The sequence below is a fragment of the Diadema antillarum genome, unplaced genomic scaffold (genome assembly GCF_040938485.1).
Source record: "Diadema antillarum isolate AM-2024a unplaced genomic scaffold, OU_Dant_1.0 scf00000204, whole genome shotgun sequence".
Classification (NCBI taxonomy): domain Eukaryota; kingdom Metazoa; phylum Echinodermata; class Echinoidea; order Diadematoida; family Diadematidae; genus Diadema; species Diadema antillarum.
Genome location: NW_027271093.1, coordinates 4,463 through 29,746, shown reverse-complemented (window position 1 = coordinate 29,746; position 25,284 = coordinate 4,463). Strand labels below are relative to the sequence as shown.

The 25,284-nt window shown below is 37.2% G+C and overlaps 1 protein-coding gene across 1 annotated transcript; it reads right to left on the bottom strand.

Moving 5' to 3' along the window:
* Positions 1-1,300: 1,300 nt before the first annotated feature.
* Positions 1,301-25,284, bottom strand: LOC139723960 (uncharacterized). Its single transcript, XM_071635160.1, has 23 exons — positions 24,999-25,284; positions 23,286-23,549; positions 21,583-21,626; positions 20,844-21,047; positions 19,963-20,025; positions 18,188-18,287; positions 17,150-17,287; positions 16,562-16,619; positions 15,668-15,788; positions 14,815-14,888; positions 13,669-13,795; positions 12,823-12,926; positions 12,018-12,120; positions 11,188-11,344; positions 10,563-10,629; positions 10,055-10,121; positions 9,129-9,214; positions 8,360-8,486; positions 6,328-6,369; positions 5,651-5,749; positions 4,792-4,936; positions 2,062-2,177; positions 1,301-1,459 (listed from the first exon to the last, which is right to left on the bottom strand). The coding sequence occupies exons 1-23, from the start codon at positions 25,282-25,284 to the stop codon at positions 1,391-1,393; spliced, it is 2,661 nt and encodes an 886-aa protein (XP_071491261.1). The 3' UTR covers positions 1,301-1,390.

Here is a 25,284-nt window from a genome sequence, read left to right as displayed (position 1 = left end):
ATAGACCGGGCAGGGTAACCGTGTAGGCCTATACTGCATGACGAAAATGACGAATGAAGGAACAAAACAACAACAAAGGAACAACAACAAACAAAAACATTTGTGACGAGAGCATCCCAGCAATGATGATAAAGTGTGGACAATATTCCAAGATGTCCGCAACAATTAGACCGGAGTAAAATAATAAGAAGACATAACGAATAATATTCTTACACCATTCAAGTTGCAGCATTATTTATCATAATATATTTTACACAGTGAGGAGGGCAATAAAAATGATTGTTTTGCATCGGTCCCACTAACGGTTAGTTAGCTCGCAGCATATAATAAAGATAACATATATATCAAATCAAAATAATGATCGGTCCTGCCATCGATCCATTATCTTAAATCGGCTCTGCCTAAAAGATTTATACACAGCAGGAGCTGTGGTGTCCACGCCTACAAGACTATCCGCTTTCTTCTTTCAACTGTTCCGTTTAGGTGTGTGTTTGTTGACGAAAGAATGGCGGTCAAATTTTGAGAATATTACATACATATTTCATCTACTAACAATATTAACATTTATACTTTGCCGTGATTATTAACGTGCTCTTCTGGAAAGCACAATTTCATTGTACGAGTGAGACACACAATGGCAACGCGACTCGCGTTCCGTTTGAGTTGGATTAAAAAAAAACACACACCCCCACACACATAAACTTAAACAAGCCACTCAAACAGAACAGCGATAAGTTACACCAGTGATAAGTTACATCGAAGTTAGACAATGAAAGTCACCGAAGTTTTAACTTGACATAAAGTTACAAGACTGATTATCGGTAACAATTACAATTAATGCAAATTAAACAAAGTGATAAGATCATCACAATATACAAATTTAAGCGTCATCTTGTCTGCATCAATCAATGTCATTGATGTCATTGATTGACAGGGGGATACCCCATGTCAATCAATGACAGATGATTTATCTCTCGAGTCACATGGTACCAGGTGTGCAATAGTGACGTCGAACACTACAAGATTATCCAACGATTTGGCCAATCAGTTTTTACTCGATTCATCTTTCATCACTATGTCACCCATACCTCATTAACGCAACCTCGAGATATTACCACAATGCGTTTGCATCGTCAATTCAAGTGACAATATCTCGTGAACATATAAATTAGAATACAACTTTATACAAACACTTACAAAATACCGATACAAAGGCGAACAATGTTGGCAAAAGTGTTCTTCTTTTTCTTCTTCTTCTATTCCAAAATTGGTCGGATTGTCGAAGGCATTGGTTGGCTTTGGAATATAACTGGCAAACGAAGCCACCATCAGTGAGACGGTGGTGAAAACCCTGGTCGATTGTCGCAAAGATTGTCAGTCGTGGGGTGAGCTATGGAACGCCGTGGGTCTCGTTCTCATACGTAGGTGTATGTGGAGGTACGTATTCATCGGCCAGTAGCTGTTGGAGGGATTCAAGAAAAAGGATCAGACCTATTATACTCTTATCACACAGATATTAGATGACATCACTGATTAATAATAATGGTTGATATGGTATTCCGAATTCCCTTAATTTTACAGTTTACCTACGCAATCTAATATCTTCTCGTGTCTCCTACGATGACAAGTTTTTTTTTTTTATGTCATTCTGTCAGATGTCTACTTTTGTAATCACATACGAATCTCCACTTATTCTTGGTGTAGATAATTGGTAATTACGGAGATCGGAACAGGGTCAGTGTAAATCTGATGTTGCGCATAGAAAGTACCATCTTGTTTTGGCTTTGAGGAATTTACAAACGACTATGCCCTGATGTATTGGTTAGGCCTACATGAATACATGACGATGCCTACCTATTAACATTATCTGATGACTCGTAAATGTGTGTGTTAGAAATTGTGATACATCAAAATAAATACAAACTAGAGAACATGATCAAATTTAGATGTCTACGTATTCGATACTTTTGGCAAAATCACTTTCTTTCGCTGAAGGCACGGTTAAAAATGATAAGCCATAACCTTTATATCCAGACTTTTTCTTGCGATTTTTCGACTCACCGATTCAGTTCGAATGGAGGCCATACTGTCAGAGGGCAGTGTCCTCGGGGTGTGAATTGGATTCTGACTGGATCCCGAGTCTGTACTCCCTCGCGGCTTGTGTAGAAGTTGAATGTCTAGACAGGTGATGTAAAGAAAACGTTATACATGTATTACATATACTATAGATTATCCTAATTGGAGTGTTTTAAGCAGAATACATATTTTGTGTAGGCCTATATATAGGGCCTATATAGATAATCAATATAGCAAGATATTGAATATATATATATATATATATATATATATATATACATATATGGATGTTTTCATGTCATTTCACATTTCCAACAAAAATACAATTACATTTAGGCTTATGTACATAATCATAAAGAATCGATACAAAATTTCTGATAAAGGAAACGAAGAGTTTGTTCGCAAAAACATATAAAGGTACATTTTTGAAATTAAGGTCAAAAGAAGCAAACATTTTTCTATCATTCTCTTTATTTTTCTTGACCTTTAATCGCAAATATCTCCATTTGGCAAATATGGACTTATCTTTTTTTTTTTTGCGAACAAACTCTTCAAATAATGTGAACGGAGATATACCATTGTGACTTTTATGACTGTATACTGAAAATAAATTGTTGGAAATGGAGGGGATTCTTATGACTATTACTTATTCATTTATTTATTCATTTACTTACTTATTTACCATTTGTTGCAAATGATCTGTTATTAGAATATTTGTTTCGATTATTTTTGAAAGTAAAAAAAGTGTTACAGTATAGTAATAATTGAGTATATGAATATAAGAACGACCCAAGTCCATGGAAGACCATTTCGAGTAAACTAAAACTAGATATATCGCTACGGCGACTGATATGCCTCCGCCATAATGCATGGTTCTCCTAATAGGTCTATAGTACAATGTCTTGACAATGTGTGATGACAGTTTCAAACAATTGGCAAAATATTAAAATGACAGGTTTGACACAAATGTGCTGAATGTTCACTTTCCTAGAACTAGGTTCAATTGGATGAATGATTAAAATGTCAGAGTGCAGGTATTTGGGGAACTGATGATTTTTACTTGACTTTTGACCCTTTTATAAGTTTATGCATTGAGTAAGTTTTCAAGGTATTGAGAAAAAGTATAATTTCACTATCAAATGGGAAAATAGCATTATCTAAACCTGGCCTTTGACCTTTGACCTCACAGTTCCAAAGAGAATCACTGTTAGGTTGAACATGCATAAATATGTAAGTTTCATGATGATACCTATAAGTGAGTTACTTTTGAGATATGGAGGAAAAAGTGCAATTCAGCACTTTCACTTGACCTTTGACCTTTTGACCTTTGACCTTTTGGCAAGAAACTTCCCACAGAATATATATTGGGTAATACATGTACACGTATACATCAAATTAAAAAAAAAAAAAAAAACCTTCATTCATTGCATAAATATTAGGAAAGTAGTGATATTTTGAGGAGTTGACCTTGACCTTTGACCCCTGACCTTTGACCCATGACCCCCAACTTCCCTAGATAATCACTGCCCATCGGTACAAGCATATATACTAAGTTCCATGAAGATACCTTGAACCATTTGCGAGACATGGAGAAAAACATGAAATTTCAATTTTTTTTCACAAAATAACCTGTGACCTTTGACCTTTGACCCTGTGACCCTAAAATACACACAAAGTATTATCCCCCAAGGATATACCCTCATACCAAGTTTGATGTAAAACCACCACACGGTTCTTGAGATATCGACAAAAACAAAACGGGACGGACGGACGTACGGACGTACGGACGGACGGACGGACGGACGGACGGACGGACGACCCGAAAACATAATGCCTCCGGCCACTTCGTTGCGGAGGCATAAAAAAACTTCATATCTCTTTTGTTTGTCCAATAATATTCTATTTAACTGTGATGGGATGGCAACATTGTATATACAAATTAGAACATATATTATGATGACAATTAACATTATCAATTGTGGAGAGGCCATTTTGTGTGATGGACTTGGGTCGTTCTTTGATTCATATCAGGGAGGTGAGACAAAACCTCCCTGTTCATATGGACTTGGGTCGTTCTTTGATTCATATACATGATATTCTGCTATAGAGATGAGAGAAGGACGAGAGAGGGCGCTATAATATGAATGTAAGAATGACCCAAGTCCTTCATTCTTACATTCATGTAAGATTTAACTCATTTATTTCAGGCACTTCCGGGGGTAATTAGGATTTATCATTTATACACAAGATGAGTCCATGCATAAGCTACAATTTCCCATGTCAAACTGAATTTGGCCAAAAATTGGACTTGGGTCGTTCTTATATTCATATACTCAATTGTAACTCAGTTACTTTGTCTTTTGTTTCTGTGAACACAAAGTGGAACTACATTCAAATCAATCAAGCAAAGCAATTAATTCAGAAAGCTTGAATTCACATAATTTTACGATGATTATGTAAGATTCAAAGACGTTGATAAGACCTTGATACTAGTTGAGTCAGAAGCAAATGAAATTCGAACTCGCTTTTTGTCATCAATCTCTGGATCTGAGTATTGTGCGTACGATAAAGGTAGATAAGCTCCCTGTATTTTTTTCATTTATCTCCCTATGTACAGTGTATTTATCAGTTTAAAAGAATGAACATTATGAGTATAGACTTATTGAAAGTGAAGTTTGCCATTAATATTTCATGTGGTTGAAATGCGGTAATAACCTTTCGTACTGTGTGCGTAGGCGCTCCGATCCACGAGATGGATGGTGTCCACGGGCGACGTCGAACGCCTGCCCGTCACCGACGACTTCCGTCGCTTCATCCTCTCCAACAACCGACTGGTAAACGTGCTCGACGTCTCATTTGTCTGCCCCAAGGTGAGGAAAATGAAAGGTGATAAAATTTCACTTTGTCTTCGGTTTTGTTCGCAAACGAGAACCTCGGCAATGCATTGGCTATGTCATGTATGTTTGCCACTTAAAATCATTCATACTACAGGTCCGCATTATTTTGATCACAGATGGATGAAAGCGCTTAATACAGTTAAATCTTTAACAAGAGTTGAAAGATTGTTTTTTATTTTGAATTTAACGTCTCTACTTTCTTAATTGCAAAATGCCATACTACTAAAAAGAAAAAAAATATATAAAGCGTGTGCCTCGATCATAGTATAGAAATTGCTGTCAGCTTACCTTTAAAAAACCCAACAAGTAATTGGTAATGTGTAAATCATGTTGTAATTACTTTCTCTTTTTTATATGTCTTATTCATCATCCGTTCATCATCTATAAATATCTTTTTTATATAACACAAAGACAACTATCAAAAGAAGACTCAAGATTAAAGACTGGGAGGTATGTCTGCTGTCTTCTAATTTTGTGAATATCTGTATGTCCACCTTTCTCTTGCTCTCATATGTCATCCTTCGTTACTTTGTTTTAACACCTCATCTTCTGAAAGCAAACTAGGAAATAAAGATTTGAATATGGTTATATACAATAGCAGAAATATATTTTATATTGCAAGTATGACTTTCTTGTAATGCCATTGCTTAGCTATATATCTTTCATTCTATTCTCACCTCCTTGGAGCGTGACGTTGAAGGAGTGGGCCCCGTGCTTATCCCGTCACCCCGTCTCAATTTTCGCTTCTCGCGCTTCCGCTTCATTGCAGCCCTCACCTGATTTTTATCACACACAGAGTTTGGAAAGGGAGAGAAAAAGAGATTGTTTTCATCTACTTGGTGATTGGTCAATTCTTTGGTGACGCAATAAATACTTCTTGGATACTTTGATTCATACATAGATTTTGGCCAAATGTGGAATTTGCTGCTGCGGCTGCTGCTGCTTGTCACCGTACAAAGCTGGAAAAATCACATCTCTTTCAACAACATTTGCGTTATCATAATACTGTGTTTTCTATCAAAGAGTTTATTCGATAAATATGCATAGATGACTAAAATAATCAATTAACTATTTATGATCATGTATTCATTTATTCACAATATTTCAAGTTTATGCACTTTATTAAATTTGAATCAAGAGAGACAAGATTGGTGATGTTTGTCTGCATGCATGGTTGTTCAAAAGTGAGAACTATCTTTCATCACACTACTACTTTTACTTGCTAGGTCTTAACATAATCCTTTTGAGCCATTTTCAAAACAAAATCAGTCAAAGCAAAAGTTCTTTCTTTACAAACAGACATAATGAGATAGAAACGATGAAGTCCTGATATTCATCATTGAATTTGACTTACCTCTGAATTAAACACGCAGTAAAGCAGGAAGATGAGGATGCCCTGCAAAACAGGAGAAGGTAAAACGACGAAGGTTGAAAGACCAATTCAATTCAATTCAATTCAATTCAATTATTTTCATTCTTTTTCCAACAAAACATAACACAGAATAAATCAATAATTACATCAAAAACATAAACATTCGAATTTGGAAGAGATAAACGATACAGATAAACATAAAAATGCATACTGGCAAAAAATACAAAGCTATGCTTCGGTTGAGAAAAAAAGAATTGAGAGGTCCACTATAAAGCAAGCTCAATTGTATCTTTTGAACCTCTCAAAAAAACTTAAGAATTACTCATTTACAAATACTTATCACATATCATTTACAAATACTTATCACAAAAACAATTTACGTAATTTACGTATACGATTCTAGAATTATTGGTGTTAACGTGTGTTAGAGACTATAGTCCAAAAATGATCAGACGCCTGGTAGTTTTACTATCATTGAATGCTATCAAACTTTTGTTTTGTGATGTCAAAAATGTATTTGTCATATGACCTGTGAAAAAGCACGATGTTTTTCGATCTGATCAATAAAATCCAACAATTCACGACAAGACGAAACAAAACAACATGACAAGATTTGACAAAATAGATGGAAAGAATGGAAGGAAAAAAAGGGAAAAAATGCCTACAAGTTGAACAAGGGAAATGGAACAGGGGTGATTGAGGATGTGCTTCAGAGAGCTGGTCAAACTATAACAGACTTGAATGGGTTTTGTCACGAAATTTCGCAGATTGTCGTCATATCGCAATTGAGTATATGAATATAAGAACGACCCAAGTCCATAGAAGACCATTTCGAGTAAACTAAAAAAAACTTCATATCTTTTTTGTTTGTCCAATGATATTCTATTTAACTGAGATGGGAAGGCAACATTGTATATACAAATTAGAACATATATTATTATGACAATTAACATTAGCATTAATTGTGGAGAGGCCATTTTGTGTGATGGACTTTGGTCGTTCTTTGATTCATATGGACTTGGGTCGTTCTTTGATCCATATACATGATATTCTGCTATAGAGATGAGAGAAGGACGAGAGAGGGCGCAATAATATGAATGTCAGAATGACCCAAGTCCTTCATTCTTAACATTCGTATAAGATTTAACTCATTTATTTCAGGCACTTCCGGGGGTAATTAGGATTTATCATTTATACACAAGATGAGTCCATGCATAAGCTACAATTTCCCATGTCAAACAGAATTTGGCAAAAAATTGGACTTGGGTCGTTTTTATATTCATATACTCCATTGTATGCACTGCCTGGTATACTCCAGATTATTATGTCATGAGTATTTATGCTAATGATTAGGATGGAGAAGTACCTCGGTCACTGATAATAATTATCTTTTAAAATAAATTAAAATAATTACCTCATTGAAATAATGACCTTTTTTGTCGGGTTTATGGTTCAGGTTGTCCCCTAAGATTATGGCATTACAGTTGGTCGTATACGCTTTCATAGCAAAGACTTTGAAAAAAAAAAAAACCCTACAGAAACGATATCGATGTAATTATCAGAAGCTCTCTAAAGTTACCATAAGCATTCCAAATAACGTCAATACTTACCCCCAAAATGAGAAATTCTTATATCTTTTAAATGCCAGCAAATAATTTCTGGTTGATTTGATGAATCAATTCGTATTATGGGGTGTCCTAATTCAAATATCGGCAGGCAGCAAGGGGTGGGCAAAGAAGATTGTGTGCGGACAATGGCGGGGGAGGCGGGGACAATGGCGGGGACAATGGCGGAGGAGGCGGGGACAATGGCGGGGGAGGCGGGGACAATGGCGGGCGAGGCGGGGACAATGGCGGAGGAGGCGGGGACAATGGCGGGGGGGCGGGGACAATGGCGGAGGAGGCGGGGACAATGGCGGGGGAGGCGGGGACAATGGCGGGGGAGGCGGGGACAATGGCGGAGGAGGCAGGGTCGACTCCGCGCCAATGATGCAGTCCATTTAAGTTTATAATACCTGTAGCCCGACGGCGATGACGAAGACGTAGGTGAAGACGATATTGGTCCCGCCCAGCGACAGGAAGCCGAAGACCCAGCTGAGACCGAGGATCGGCACGAGGAGGAGAGCCCCCTTCACTCCAGCTCTTCGTTCACGCAAGGAGTCAAACGAAAAGCAACAACGTTACGTACATCCCCGCTAGCATAGAAATGCAGTATATGCATAATAATGTTACTCATCAACATTCTCACTGTGATCTACAATAGGCGCCTATGTGGGGAAATACAATCTCAATAAGGAACGCGTATAATTGCCCGCTTACCACCGATTTTATCCACTTGAAAATTTGATGCGTGGGCCGTGCCATACCAACCACTTTTATGATTCACATGTACTTTGTACAATTTGTACAAGGGTGTTCGTCGTGAAACCCATTAGTGCCTTCGGCTTGGAGTTATGCCAGATGATCTTGGATCAGGCGATATATTCTGGTGTCCAACCCCTCCTAATCAATACATATGTCTATATTGTCACGTATCTACTTTGAAGAAAAAAAAAATCTTTGCAGTTGGATACTATAGTCTGACACTATCCAAGGCCGTCATTATTTTTTTGCACTTTCGCCGAACAATTATAGACTTTTTTGAGGTGGCGAGCGCAGCCAATTGTACAATTTGCGTTGATTTAGTTTTCTTCAGACAATATTACTTCGTAACTACAATAAATGAAGGGGGTCAGTTAATACTGGCTGGCGTGGACTACTAGTAAATGCAAAAATTGTACTCACTTGATGTGTTCAAAGTTGTCTGTCTTCACGGCTGCAGCTGACGCCACTATAATGCGAACCACCATGAAGAGGATAATGAAATTCATCTGCGAGTGGAGAAGAACGTGAAAGGAAGAAGAAGGAGGAGGAGGTAAGGAGAAGAAGAAGAAGAAAACAGTATGTATGCAATCCAAATAAGTCGAAGAGAAAGCGTTACGCTAACTACACGACGCAGTGTTGTCAATGTAGAAACAAATTCATTACTTTCAAAAAATCAGCGCATCACCTCTTAAAGGGATAGTACAGTATTGGTGGAGATGAAAATTGGGCTCTTAAATTTTTTCGAGATACCAAGAAAACACTTATGATATAGTACAGAGCATACCATTTTAAGAGGAATTCAAAGTTTATTTGATGAAAATCGGGTTTGGAATGAATGAAACATCCAAAAACAAAGTAAAACAAAGCGATCGTAATAAAGTGTGGGTCCCACACTTATTGGAATTGCTCTTTTTTGGATATCTCAGCCATTTCAAAACCAATTTTCATCAAATAAACGTTGAATTCCTCACAGGATTACATGCTCTTTCATATTTCATAAGAGGTTTCACATCATCTCACCCAAAAATGTTAGAAACTTTAAATTAGGTCTCAACCAAAACTGTACAATCCCTTTAATTTTGTTGAACAATATGTGGATCGCCCCAACGCATGCAACTAACATATTGTTTTGCGGAAGTTAACGAACGAAATTTTTGACAGATTAACCACGACCTGCCACTTTCCTTATTCAACCATCACGGACATCAAGAAGGATACATCCTCCAAAAAGTAGTAAACCCGACACCATGAAGTGACTTCATTTATAAAGAGTTTGTGTTGAAAGGTTTGAGACACATTACTTTTATTTTTAAATTTAAAACATTGCAAACCTCACAGAAACTCACCAATATGACGACAGCAACAGGTCCAGCAAAAGACCAACTTAGTCCCTTCTCAAAAGTCGGCCAACATCTGATGAATATTAGAATTGAGAAGACATGATTCATCACTAACGGCAGCTGTGATGATAAATTCGTTTTAAAAAAATCAACTCTCTTCTTTTCTATCCGATAATTATTATTTTGTAATCAGGCTGTAAGTTAACTTATGTTTTTGTTTTTGTTTCTTTGTTTTGTCACGAATGAAAGAGCGTAGAGAGCGTGATATGTCACGAAAGGGCGTATAGAGCATATGCCACGACAGAGCGTATCGTATTTGGAGACTATTCTTCAGATATTCAAATTGATGATCAGTTGCAAAGTTCTTCAGATAGATGATCAGTAAGATATATAGATTCCTCATTGACCACTGTATTCTTAATTCGCAAAATCTTCAAAAATGGACTTATCCGTTTCTGCAAACAAACCCTTCATTTGCCTAGTGAAGAAGACAATTGTACGGTGCTAAACGTACATGCCATTTGCTCCGTAAATTTTCCACCTCACTGCGGCAGACGTGACAACTATCGGCAGCGGAATTCCTAAAAATGGCAAAGAGAAAAAGAGAACAATATCGATCAGAATTATTTTCATAAATATAATATTATGTTGAAAAAAAAAATCGAACCGCAAATGTTACGAAAACTGTCGCTGCTAATGTTTCATAATAATCTCTTTCTTTCTTGTTGATTTCTGATCTGTTTTTCAAATTTTTGCGTCAAGAATCAATTATTGCATTTAACTGAGACATTCTTGGTCGTCCTGTCGAGCATGTTTCGTCTCTCTTGGTGTCTCAATTGACGCCTATAAATTTAAAGCTGAAGAAACTTTAGCTAAGAAAGCTGGCTTTTGTGTTCTATCAATGTTTACAAAACAATGATGAATACAGCAAAATTTTGGTCAGATATCTTTATCATGTTTATGGGACTTTATTTTATAGATGACCATGGAATAGAGGACGTGAAATATGATTCTAAATAAGCTCGGTTTTTATCACTTTGATTGAAACAACTGCTTTGGTGTTTCCAAGGGGCATAAACAGCGTCTGACAACCCCAGAAAGAAAAAAAATGAACGAATGCAGCAGATAAGTGCGTTTACCCCATCCGAATAGGAGATAGTGCCAGTACTTGGCGCTCTTGCCCGTCGAGAAAACTTTGACGATCTGCACGTATAGGTTGACGCCCTCTAGCAGACTCCAGGAGAAAACGGCCAGGTAGAAGTAATGCAAGAACAGGGTGACGAGACGACAGCTTATCTGTGGAACAGCATCGAATTTATGAATGAATGAACGAACAAATGAATGAATGAATGAATGAATGAAAAGATGAATGATAGAATGAATGAATGCATTAATAAAATGGTCGGTTGTTAATTTTCACAGCGTGCCATATTGTGCCCTTGTATTTGGATTATTATGGTCATATGATAATTTATGACAGTCATTTCCAGCAATACACCATTCACACCTTTCGTCTAGTTGTTCCAAATATGTTCCTCATAGAATTTGCCAAGAAAATAGCAAAGACTTAAACATTCTATTTGTTTCCTTTCTCACATACAAATTAGACTACAAAGTATGTCTGTTTTGTCTCTTTTATTCAATCCAGTGATATCCATTGTCATGACAAATTAGACCAAAATGCAGATTATTTTTCTAAGACAGTAAATACACCCAAGCTTACCTCTCTTCAAATAGCAATTTAACCCACTCTATGTGCCAGAGATTTCTGACACTGTGTTACAATGCCATTCGTTTGTGTGTGTGTGTGTGTGTGTGTGTGTCAGTCAGCACTTAAAATCATGCCAAGGATTAATTCCAATTTTAGCATTTGAATTTGCTGTTCGTCAGCATTGTCGTTCGTTACACGGGACGTTGCTAACAGGTAGAATGACATCATGCATCTTTAACAGTCAAGTGAGAATCTTACGTTGTGTCTGCCGGCGAGGGACACACACATGAAGAGGGCCTGGGCAACGGTGAGGGCGCTAACCAAGTTCTTGTGGATCCTGACCCGATCGGAGTTGAGTGACCTGTGCCAATAAAATAAATATCGAAGAAGATGAAGGAAAACTAATCAAACATATGTTTATTTTTGCAAATTTTCGATTTCTCTTTAAAGGCCGTGCCCCTTGGGAAGACATGCTTTTTCCCTTATCTCCCAGTCGTCGCTTGCAAGCTTTAATTGCTGCCCTCAGCGGTCACTAAGTTAAACCGATTATATTCACACATGTATTATCATATCATATCATATCATATCATATCATTTCATATCAAACATATCATATCATATCACATCACATCACGTCACATCACATCACATCACATCACGTCACGTCACGTCACGTCACATCACGTCACGTCACGTCACGTCACATCACATCACAACACATCACATCACATCACATCACATCGCATCGCATCACATCACATCACATCACATCACATCGCATCGCATCGCATCACATCACATCACATCACATCACATCACATCACGTCACATCACATCACATCACATCACGTCACATCACATCACATCACATCACATCACGTCACGTCACGTCACGTCACGTCACGTCACGTCATATCATGTATCACATCATAATCATAATCATATATAGCTTGACGGTCAAGTATAATAAACCGATTGAATTCAAATCAAATCAAATCAAATCAAAACACAGCAATCAAATCAAATTAATTATTTTTTATTTCAAAATCTCCATCGGACTCACGAGAGGTAGTTGAGGATGAAGATGGTGACAAGCAGACAGGCCAGCGAGATTCCGCCCACAATGTACGTGATGAGGCTCAGGGCAAGCTCATCGGCAGGTCGGAGCTGAAATCATGTTAATGATGATGATAATGATGACGATAATGCTGATGATGACTGTACGCAATACTAGTGGTACCAATAGTAGCATCGGTAGCAGTAAAGCCCAGCGCACACTATACGACTTTGGATCCGAAATAAATAACAATAGTCTCAGTATAATAATAAACGCTTGTTTATTTCCGATCCAAAGTCGCTTAGCCGTGCGACCAAAAGTCGTATCATGGTGTGCGGCGGACTTATACACTAAGACGGAAATAACACTTAGGCCTACTTTCTTTTTTTATTGTTATCACTGGTATCATTATGAGGATAATTATAATCACAATTATGAATGTGTTACTGGTTGTCACTATCATTACTATGATCAATACAATATCGTAACTATTTCCAATATCATTATCATAATTATTAAAATGCCATGACTGTTGATATAGGTGGTGATAGCACTACTGTTGAATACGGATTGAATGTGGCAAAAATAGTCAAAACCAAATTAAGAAAAGACGTAAAACCATTTTCAAACTAACTCTTTGTCAGAAACGAACTAAACTCATATTTTCACCACCTATTACTTCTTATTGATGGTGATTTCGATTTTTTTTTTTCATCCGCCGCATTTCCAGCACATTGTATCGCCAAAATAATATTCGGTCCGATGAATAGATCTTTAAAAGACAGCGGGATTGTATTGTAATGAGTCACATCCGAAGCGATACTTTGTGTGTGTGTGTGTGTGTGTGGTTACCGGTGGGGCCTCGTTCACTTGCAGAAGCACGCCGAAATGCGTGGTGTGGTTGCAGGAGCAGACGGTAAAATTCCTGTTGGCGTTCTGAACTTGACAACCGAAATCACTCCACTCGCCCCTTCCGTCACTGAGGGTCAATCAGAAAAGTCGCTTATTTCATAGTCGATTATATTGGTTGCCATCCATGTATAAATCTGGACGCATCTTCCTTGAATACGCTCATTAAAATACGTGTGAGTTTGGCGCCATTGAAAATGATTACATGCGTTATTAGCATCGTTGAATTTGATTTCGAACATCTACGTATGAACGTTAAAAAAAAAACAATCAAGCGAACAACGTCCAATCAAATAACATGTTCCTAACAGTGAAATGTGGCCTGAATTGATCTTTGTATTGTACACAATGATATTGCAGACTAACACCTGTCTTTTCGACAGGCTAGAGCGAGTTCCAAAATGGATGAAGCGAATAATAGATGTACAAAACAAAAGGCAACAACCCAAATCTATCAGTGTTCTGCAGTCAAGGAGAGGCAATTCCTCTCCACTTCAGCTCACAAACATCACGCAGAAAGAGCTGTGAAAGTGCTTGTTAATAATATATTTTGTAGGTGACATGTACTGCTTGGTTACCCTAATCCACTTTTTTATTTAAGTTTATCTCAAAAGGTTAATTTGTCAGATTTAATCATGTATGGTAACAAACATTATGGTAAGACCATTTTTGGCACATAAAGATGCAGCTACACCATCATTGCCTCGAGGTTAATAATCAGATTTACCATTTACCTATCATACTTTTGTTATAGTAAGGATTTGTTGCAAGTTTTTATTTTACTATTTCCATGATTTATGATAGTATATATAATAGTAATACTGGTCTTTTTAAACCAGGGTGGCCTCTTCAGTGTTGAACCACAGTTCTACCAGAGGGCCCTGCCATTATCATTACCCTAACGTTACCATAGTGCCCATTTATACACCTGGTTCGAGAGGGACATGGTGTGTAAAAACATCTTGTCCAAGGACGTAAGCACTGGGCGGGAATCGAACTCGGATCCTCCGATCGGGAGTTGGGAGTCGTATCTACTATGCCACAGCGCCCCAGTATTTTATAAATACCACAATTATCATGTTGGCTTACCTTTTTTTATCAAAGAACACGCACTTGAAGTCGTCAACGCCTAGCTCGGCATCATTCTTGATATCAAGATGGGCCTGTAAGGAGGAAAAAAATGTTTTGAAAAATAACATGGCCAGTGGACTTCACGCTTGGCTCATTCTTTTGATAATAATTATTATGAAGAATTCATTTGATTATTACATGTGCAACAGTAACATGTGCATGACAACGTGGTAAGCGGTATTCTGGTATTCGGCTTAAAAAAAAAAAACGCATTTGAACACGGAACTAAGCAACTCGCAGGTTGTACACCGAATCAATAAAGGTTTAATACTGCAGAACAACTTTTCGAATGAGTACTAATTGTCACATGTATTCTACTATAGGGATCATGTGCGCTACAATTTACAACAGCCTTTCAAAGTCTCGTATAAGCATAAGCCATTGCACGAAGCGAAGGTGAAACATATCTACGAATTGCTATCAAAATTTCTCGCCCGTTATACTGTTTCTCTTTTGATGGACAAAGCCCCTTAAGTGCCACCACTTACTGACAAAAAAAAAACACACCACAAACAAACACACCAAAACGCAGGGGCTCATCACATTATGAGGCCGTAGACTCTGATCCACCCTTCCTCTTCTGTCTATAACATTTCCGCTATGATATTTTTCCCCAACAAACAAGACATACGACCTCCATCACTGAAGGAATACTGGCCTTTTAAAGGGAAATGCGATAACTTTGTAATGAAATATAGGCCCTAATGCATTAATCCCTTCTTGCAAGCAATGTATAGCTTCCGAATAGCGCTGGGTTTTTTGTTTTAGATCATCATCATTATCATCATCATCCAAAAAAAAAAATACTCACCAAATAGTTCGGTAGTTTGAACGCTACAGGAACGGATGTGAGATTCTTGTTGACAGCAACTGATATGGAGACTACGGGACCGGCTGGACGATCGTTGGTCTCGATAGTATCGTTGTCATGACTGTATGGAGACAAAGTGGTACATGTGAAGAGATTTCTACAGCTCAAGTTCGAATCCGTTTATACTTAAAAAGTATTTTAAAGTAACCACCTATACGCTATATAGACCAGAAATAGGTCGGAGTATCTCCCGAAGTGTGGAACTTACACAGTTTAATATCAAGGTGATATCATTCACTTTGTCATCTGTTTTTTGTCCTATTCATCCAACAGCCAACACGGTTTGGTGAAGATTAATAGCTGAATAGACCCTGTACTTCAGAGCCTCTTTTCTCGGTTCACACTTTTCCAGAGTGTGTGTTTTCTTCCCAATATTTAGATAGGTTAGAAGGGTCAATTTCAGTTGAGCTATACATCATTTTAAAGCTTAGAGTCTGCTCTTTCAGAATCTGCCCTTATCTAAAAATCTGTGTCTGGCGACTGTTTGTTGGTTTTGTGATGCAGGGTCACATAATATATAGGAACTACTTTATGTTACACAGTCAATTCGAACGTTCACAGAATGAAAGAAAAACCAACAACCTAATGGAAACACTCAAACCTTTTCGTAAATTACATGATTTCAATATCATGATGCTGAGTGCGTCTACATTATAGAAACACACGGGTTGCTGACCATAAACGTCTCTATATTCAATTGAATATATACATTCAAAAAATGAGGGTATGATTTGTAAAAATACGAGTAGCAACTTCACAGTTCGGTCAGATCATCTGTCAACATTCATTGATCTGATACATACATTTCGTACAAACTAAACCGAGTCAACTTACCCCGATATGTAGTGGCCATTCTTGTACAATACTATAGTGATACCAATCGTATCGTCTCCTGAATAATAAAAAAAAAAAATGATAAGAAATAAAAAATCGACGTAAGTTACCACAATTATCAATAATCATGTTATCTGTGATTTTTGATGATGATAAGAGTGGTACATATACTATACATGACTAGTATTATTCTTTATGGCAGTCATAATAAAACTAGTAGAACACTACAAAAATGACAAACATACATGATGAAAATACGTAACTAAGATAAAAATAGCGATAATCAAGGCAGTAATGAAATATGAATGATAGTAATTTTGAACACTTTAAAGACCATCATGGTTTTTTAATTTGAATCTCAGACATATCTTGGGTTCTTCGTTTACAAAAGGTAATATCTTATTTCCTCATTTCTTTGTATTTATTTTCATATCCCCTATAGATGGACACTAATGTATACAGGCGAATGCATTTGATCTTAATAAAAAAAAACAAAGAAGATATTTCCGTATGTTTAAATGACTTTTGCTTGAATCAAACATACACAGTCCTGTAATGAAGTTTGATTATTAATTTCTTTTTACGCACCAGTCAAACCGAGATCGTCCACAATATTCTGGGAGATACTGACGACCTGATCGTCGTCGGCATCGTTCTCGTCCTCGCCTTCGAAGCTGTACAAGAAGCCCGTAAAGTTGAGCGTGGTCTCCACCTCTGCATGCACGTCTGTGAACGCAAATGTCCCCAAATGTTTCTACGCACTATCTGATGTGTATTATCTCTAGCACATATTTTATATTTCATACTGTTCTCAGGAATCACCTGGACAGTTTTCGAAGACCTCAAATCAGAACTAGGCCACTACTGAGCTACCATTTTATAAAGTCATATAATACATGTCGGTGGCAATCGTAGTCTAAAGAATGGCAATGAGAATAGCAACAACGAGCACAATGATGATAACGATAATTATTTTGATTATGATGATAAAGATGATGATATATAATAAACATAATGATGAAATAACATTGTAATACAACTGTAATCATATTCGTATCTAAAGCATATGATGCTGATGATGAAACAACATTTATATAGCGCCATTTATCTGAGAAACATTCGAAGGCGCCCAGATAATGATAACTTATCACCGTTTATATATCTCATTCATATTTATCATTATAATAAATGTATTATGATCATTAATTTTTATTATAATTATCATTATTATTATTATTATCATTGTTATTGTTATTATCATTATTATTTTTATTATTATTATTATTATTATTATCGTCGTCAGAGAGGCTCTACATGATGAGCGTTAAGGACTGAGAGCATTTGAAATAATTACATATCTTTATATACTGTATATTTTATATCATTCATACATTTTCAATCATTTCTATTATTAATTTTCTCCTTATTTGTGAACTTTTCCAGGTACCGAGACTGAATGCACAAGTTTCCTTTTTATGAATTCTTTGATCAATATTTCTATTAAACTGATTTCTGTCACGCCGGTGAGATAATTGTTGTAATTTACGCATGATGAATTAAAGGGATGAGTCAATGCTGATTGGGTTGATAATTCTACAATTAAAGTGCTACTATGTTCTCTCTCACCAATGTTGGATCTGGATATGTCGAGAGATTCTCCAGCGTCGAGGTCAGAGGTCAAGGACTCAGCCACACTACTGCAGGAATCGGCGACTTTCGAGGCAGCCTGGTTTGAAGAGGCAACGCCAAGGTAACGAAACCGTGTTATTTGGCAATATACTTACTAATACTACCCCTACTGGGTGCACGTCACGAGACCGATACCCACGAGTCATACAGCCCACGAGTCATACAGCTCACGAGTTATACAGCCCATGAGTTATACAGCTCACGAGTCGCACAGCCCATTAGTTCCACACTAAGCTAGAAGGCCCACGAGACCGACACATTAAGCGCCGTGTTGTATCTGTCGAACTCGTGGGCTGTTTTTGCCTAGTAATGAACGAATGGGCTTTATTTGCCTAGTGTCGAACTCATGGGCTGTATGACTCATGGGCATGTTTTCAATGTCGAACTCGTGGTGTCGGTCTAGTGGGATGACCCCCCCCCCCCCCCAACTACTGTTGCTACTACCATCACTGTACTGATCATGATAATGCTGATAGTAATATTGAAGATTCCAATAATGATGATAATGATAGTATTTATGATAATAGCAACGATGGTGATGATAATAATAATAGTAATAATAGTATTGACAATAGCAGTAATAATGATAGTGGGTTCTATTGGAGGTCTTGGCGTTTTATGTTTAGCCCAATTTACATTCTAAAATCAAGAACATGATTCACTTGCACCAGCACTCACCTCACTCACCTCATTCTCTGTACATAATTATTGTGTCTATACAATTTTTGTTTTCGTAATGCGATGCCAGAATGACTTTGTCTTTTTTTCTTTTCTTTTGTTTTCGATAAATAAACATGATATACGTTTTGCCCATTTTCTTCTCTTTCAAGGTTTTCGTATTTTCAAGCCAAATACTTATTCGACGATAGTCTTCTGCATTCACACTCCAAATACATGCGCCATAATTCAATCAGATCATTTGATTCACTTAATCCCGAGTGGTTCCCTTCTCCTATAATTCTTTTCTTTTATCTGTACATTTATATCTCAGTTTTGTTCGGATGTACACACTGTATGTTTTACTGTCTTGAAAATAAAAAGAAATAGCTGTATTCTATTTTTTCATATATCTTCAATGCAGAAAATTTCCAATAAATTCATATGAATTGAATTGAAATTACAAGACTTGAGAAATTCTGCTTTTGAAGGAAGAGCTGCGTATTATACAATGCAGTTGAATGTACATAGAAATGTTAATGAAAAACAAACATAACACAAAACAAAGTATATGCAATAATCACAAGTACTGTTTAGAATTACAGAGCATTTATATATTCAAATAAAGAAATTCTTTATTTTTTATCCTGTAACCTAGAACCTACGATGTGGCTGTACGTTCTAAAAGCAATATTTTTGTTTCAAACAGTATTTTATTTCGATTCCATCATCCATCCTTGATTACAATTGAACATTCAATTCTTGCTAGCTGCGTGACATTTCAAACATATTACAAAATGTTACAAAGTAATTCTTAGGACTGTCATTGCGTCAATTTCTGATTATTCTGCTATACACAAATAATACACAGTAACTGCTTCACAAATATAGTCATCCCCGCAATGATTATAAAATCAATTTTGATAATGGGTCAGCAAAACCAATATGTATGTACAATACACAATATACAAATATTGACTGCTCATGACGATGATGGTGGAAATTATCATTCCCAAGGTGCTTAGATTGCTCTGACACTAACGATTCAAACTTACTTCGGTTCGATTCAGCCTTATCAGGTCGACGTTAAATACGTTGCTGCAGACTCCAAGGAAATCCTGTGCGGGTCAAAATGTGAAAGGGAGAATAATTTTCACTTTTATAAAACTGATCTTTCTCCAATAGTTTTTATGCCGAAGTGACATGAATAAAAATGTAAGTATAATCTGACATCCCGCTGTATGTGTCATGTTTCATGAAAAGACAAACAAAAATACAAAAATAAGTAATGTAGAAGACAGAACAAATGAAAAAGAAGGAATTTTAATAGGACAAGAAATGCAAATACACCTGGAACAGGTGTAGTTGATATGACCAATATGGCAAGTTACAAGTTAGGTTTGACAGCTTCTTCTATTTCTTGGAATAACAATCCGTGATAGCGCCTCTAATATTAATAAAAATTTAATAAAAATTTGACCAACAATGATGACAGTGCACAACAGCATCATGGAACCTATGTTGATGTATTTTCATCTTTCAGAATATCACTTAAGGTACTGTTTACCATTGGGAGCAGTGATTTAAGAATGTTCGAGTTATCACGCTTGATGCATAATGTATAGGTCAATTGTATCACAAAACAGCCTACCATGTAAAAGATTTGCAATAAAGCCTGAAATATAAGGAGATATCGTTATTTTCCCACTAAACCATAACTGTCGTGACTGTAGACAGTTTAGTCTAGAAACAATTTTATCATAACTACTGTTCACATTTTGTAGGGCCTACTTAACATGATTATATCGATTAACTTTTTTACGCTGGTTGTTTCTATCCCTAACTCACATTTAAGAATTAATTTGAAGCACTAAATCTGGATCTTTTGTTCCATTTGCAAATGGTAAATTGATAATGCCTTTAAGGCTATATATACCTTTGCGTAGTCGAATCGCTCGTCATCATCAAAGTCGTCGGGGATTTCGTTGTGCTCTACCAACCAGGTCTCGACCTTGGACACGAAGTCCGGCGAGGCGAAACGAGAGCTGTTCTGGGTGGCTTGCAGGACTTGAGTGACGTTCTCGGAAAGTTCGGGATCGGGATCGGGAACAGCCGCTGACGGTAAGAGACGAGTGGTGGTCTGCAAAAAAAAAAAAAAAATGATAGGTACATAAAAATAGATAAGAATGCAAAAAAAAAACCCCAACAACCAAGCAAACAATAAAAAAAAAACCCCAAACCACACAAACACAAACACAAAAGGAACGAAAGTCCCAAATCTCCTAAAAGAGATAAAAATATAAAAACATTCGACGTAATTTTCTATAATACTATCGGATGATGCAAAAAAGCATATCGCGAATCCAGATTCTTCAATAAAACATTTTTTTTTAAAGCATGCATTTCCTTGGCCGATTGGTTTTTGCCACCATTTCTTTCCCTCAAAGTGAAATCTCAAACTTCTCAAAGCAAATAAAAAAATAGAAACCAAGAAAATCAAGCAGAGTATTTAAGTTTTACGTCAAAAATTTTAAAAATTTCTAGAAATGCATATATACATTTACATATATAATTCATTTTCTGGAGCAAAAACTTCAATGCGCGTGTATTAAACATGAATAGATATAAATGATATCGAAAACCCAACGAAGTCTATTCTTTTTTTCGATTCATACCTCATTTTTAGGACAATCAACCAGGCAACCAGACGGGGTGGTAGCTGTACAAACAAAACGTGAAACAAGGAAAGTTAGAGGTAGGCCCCCCTAAGTCTTTAGAGGTTAGGGTAGAACATCACTGCGTGTTACCAAATGAATGTAAAGACAAACCTTTGCATTAATGTGATACAACTACACCTTGTTTGTATCATACATGATTGATTGAGGTTACAAGAAGGACAATTTGGATCATTTCATATTCAATAAATCTTAGACACATAACATGATTATAACATAACACAGGCCCACATACAGGTATTATATATCTAACATTACACATATTCCATTGTAGACAGAAAGCGTTCAAAAACGCACGACTTAGATTATGAAGTATAAATCCCGATTAAAGAGCCGTTTGATTGTAGTCAATAAATATTTCTTCACAGAGCATTATGTTTTCAATAACCAAATAACGCTCCAATGACAAAGTTACCTTTTCTTTTTTTCTTTTTTGGTGTGTGTGGTGCTTTTTAATAGATAAAATACTGTACCTTAATGGAAGTGTATGGCTATCAAAACGTGCTCATAATTCAAATGCTCCTGTCGCGACATAATGCACATGGAAAACAATGGATAACAGATAACAGATAACAGTCAGCATTTATCACGATTCCACATCGTTGCATGCTGAGAGTAGAATTGACAAAATGCACGCATGTGATAATTGCAAAAGAATGCGGTCAATCACACCAAAACGAAAGGGCGAAACATGAATGCAACAACAACAAAATCATATAATGTTAATGTCATGCTTGATTTTTTTCTTTTATCGAGTAATATGATTGCAAGAGATACTAAATAAAAGAAATATGACATAGGCTAAATAATTGTTGAGGGATAATATTGATATCAAGAAAGTGTCAAAAAAGGTGGGGCAGTGTATTACACAATGTGATGATGTGGCGGTGGATATGATTGTATGGTCGACAGGCGGGGCAAAGTTGCGGGTGAGTGCAACATAATATTATGGAAGAGTGAATTTTTGCGACTGCGATTTTGAAACAAGACTGTATTCTGTGGGTATTTAGAGTGATATCGATTCCACTGACGTAACTATACTAATCTAAATAAATGTACTTTTTAACGCAATCGGGCGATGAGACGTAAAACGTTGTATCAATATGCGACAATAATGAATGAAAAACACATGCAAGCAAAACACAAGCGAACATCTAGAACATGCACAAGCGATTTTTCCATGCAGAACAGAACAACAACGTTTGATTAGAGAGAAAGAGAGAGAGAGGAAAAAATGATATTATAGAAATTAGAGAGTAGGCGTATGTATAGATGTATAGGCTAACGTGATGCGTCACTGTTTCTATTAATGAGCACATGATCTTGTGATTCTTTTTTGAAACGAAATGCCATATCCAGGAGAAATGGGATGGTTATCCACCGAATCCGGATTGCCACAAAGGATCGCTCAATATCAGCAATCACGCAAATCCACCACGCAGCTTCCAACCAAACTATACCAGTCGACGTGATCGACTAATGATAACAGAAAAATAATCCCCTCCAAAATTGATAAAAATGTGGTAGACGAAGAAAAAAAATGACAGTGGCAAATGGAATTCTTCCATCATGGTGAGCCCTGATGAAACCATCGGGAAGTAAAAGGCCTTCAGCAAACGTCTCCATGGTGACCAGGCACTCACGCGAAGTGATGCGCTCCGTGGTGGGCTCAGTGGTCCCACCCAGATTTAGTCCTGCCAGGGAGGCGGGAGTCGATGTCCGCGTGGTTCCAGCAGCTGTCGACACCCCGCGGGAATTCGTCGTGACACCGATAGTCGAGTGGGCTTGCTCACATGTCTCTCGGGAATGTGTATCTCCGCCGACATCGCCATGGGGTCGACCATGGTAATCGTACATTGCCTTCCGACGTGGACGTTTCCTTAATGCCCTCCGCCTGCGAATTTCTTCTTGAAGAATGCAAATTAGTTTTGTTATAGTTGTTTTATTTAATATTCTTATATGCTGATATGATATTGGTGCCTCTGGATCAGATTCGAACTTTTCCTGGAAGTTACTCTCCAATCAAACCCATGAAATATAACAACGACAACGACAAAAATAACAGCATGGTAAAAGAATCCAAATACATTAAAGGTATGGAGTAGTATCGGTTTGGATGAGGATTCAGCTTTTAACATCCTATATTTAAGAAGAATTCAAAGTTTGTTTTTTTGTGTTTTTTGTTTTTTTGTTTGTTGATGAAAATAGGTTTTGAAATTACCACAACATCCAAATACAAAGGAAAACACAGCGATCTGAATAAAAGGAGTGACTTTGCTTTGGATACCTCAGCCATCTCAAAACCATATTTTCATCGAATAAACTTTGAATTCCCCTGAGAAATATATGCCCTTTCATATTTCTTAAGAATTTTGTCATTATCTCACACAAAAAAATTGCACACCTGAAGTCCCATCTTCAGCAAAACTATACTCTCCTTCTTAAACGAGGGAATATATTTTGAGTCTTTTTTTTTTCATGAATGAGCTCTATCAGCTGGTTGTTGTTAATTGTCATGCAGATCCATGGGAATTTTGAGATCGTCAAACTTCATGAATCGTCAGGTATGATGATGATAGGGTCGTTTTGTGATGACCAGGGCTCGTTGAGTTAATGAAAGGAATCGTGATTGTAAAAAAAAAAAAAAAATCCTTTTATTTTATTTTTTTTTTTTTTTGACGCTCCAACATTGACATAGAGATGACTTATTCATCGTGGAATTTCCAGTGGAAGAAGAAGCAGAGGAAGATGATGATGAAGTATGAACAATTAGTGACGATGGATTAAGAAAATGAGCTTACCATCAGTCCTTGTGGGGCTGACAGATGCACTCCTGTCCTCCTCCTCCTCTTCTTCCTCTTCCTCCTCCTCTTCTTCTTCACTCTGCGTAGAATGGTCAGATTCCTCGTCACCAGCGCTGGAACGCGCTTTCTTTGTTGCCTCATGATGAGCGTCCACGTCCTCTGCATCTTCCTCATAGTCCGGATTGAATTGCTCCTCATCATGACCCAGATCGACCGACAGCCTTGCTGTCTTGCCCTTTTTTGCATCTTGTCATCTTGGACTGACTTGCATCCTTCATCTTCCGGGTCATCAGGTTGTGCAGACTCTTTCTTCTCTTTCATGTCACTAGCTTCATCGTTAGATTCTTTTTCTTTATTTTCAACTTCACTATGTTTAGGTTCTTCTATTTTTTCATCTGTCTCCATGGGCTTTTCTTCCGTCTCCACCGGTTTATCATCGTCTTCATCATCACTCTGCCTTTCCACTTTAATTTTCTTGATATGATCCTTCTCTGCATCTCCACTGCTTTTTCTTTTCAAAGACTTTTCCTTCTTAACTTTCACTTTTTTCACCTTCTTCTTCCTTTTTCTTTTTTATGCGTGCCCTCGTCATCACCGTCTTTATGCTTGTCGGGTTGAGTCGCTCTGACTTTTCAGACTTGACCTTCACTGGCTTGGAATCAATCTGCGTGACTGTCCTCTTGTATGTTTTTGGCTCACCTTTCCTAGAAGGGGACCTGTCACGGGGCCTGTCTGGTGACCTTGCAACCACAACTCGTCTGCTGTCAGTGACTGTCGCACCGAGTCTGCCTTCTAATTTTGATCCTTTAGGAAGTGGTGAATCAATCATCTTTGCCAT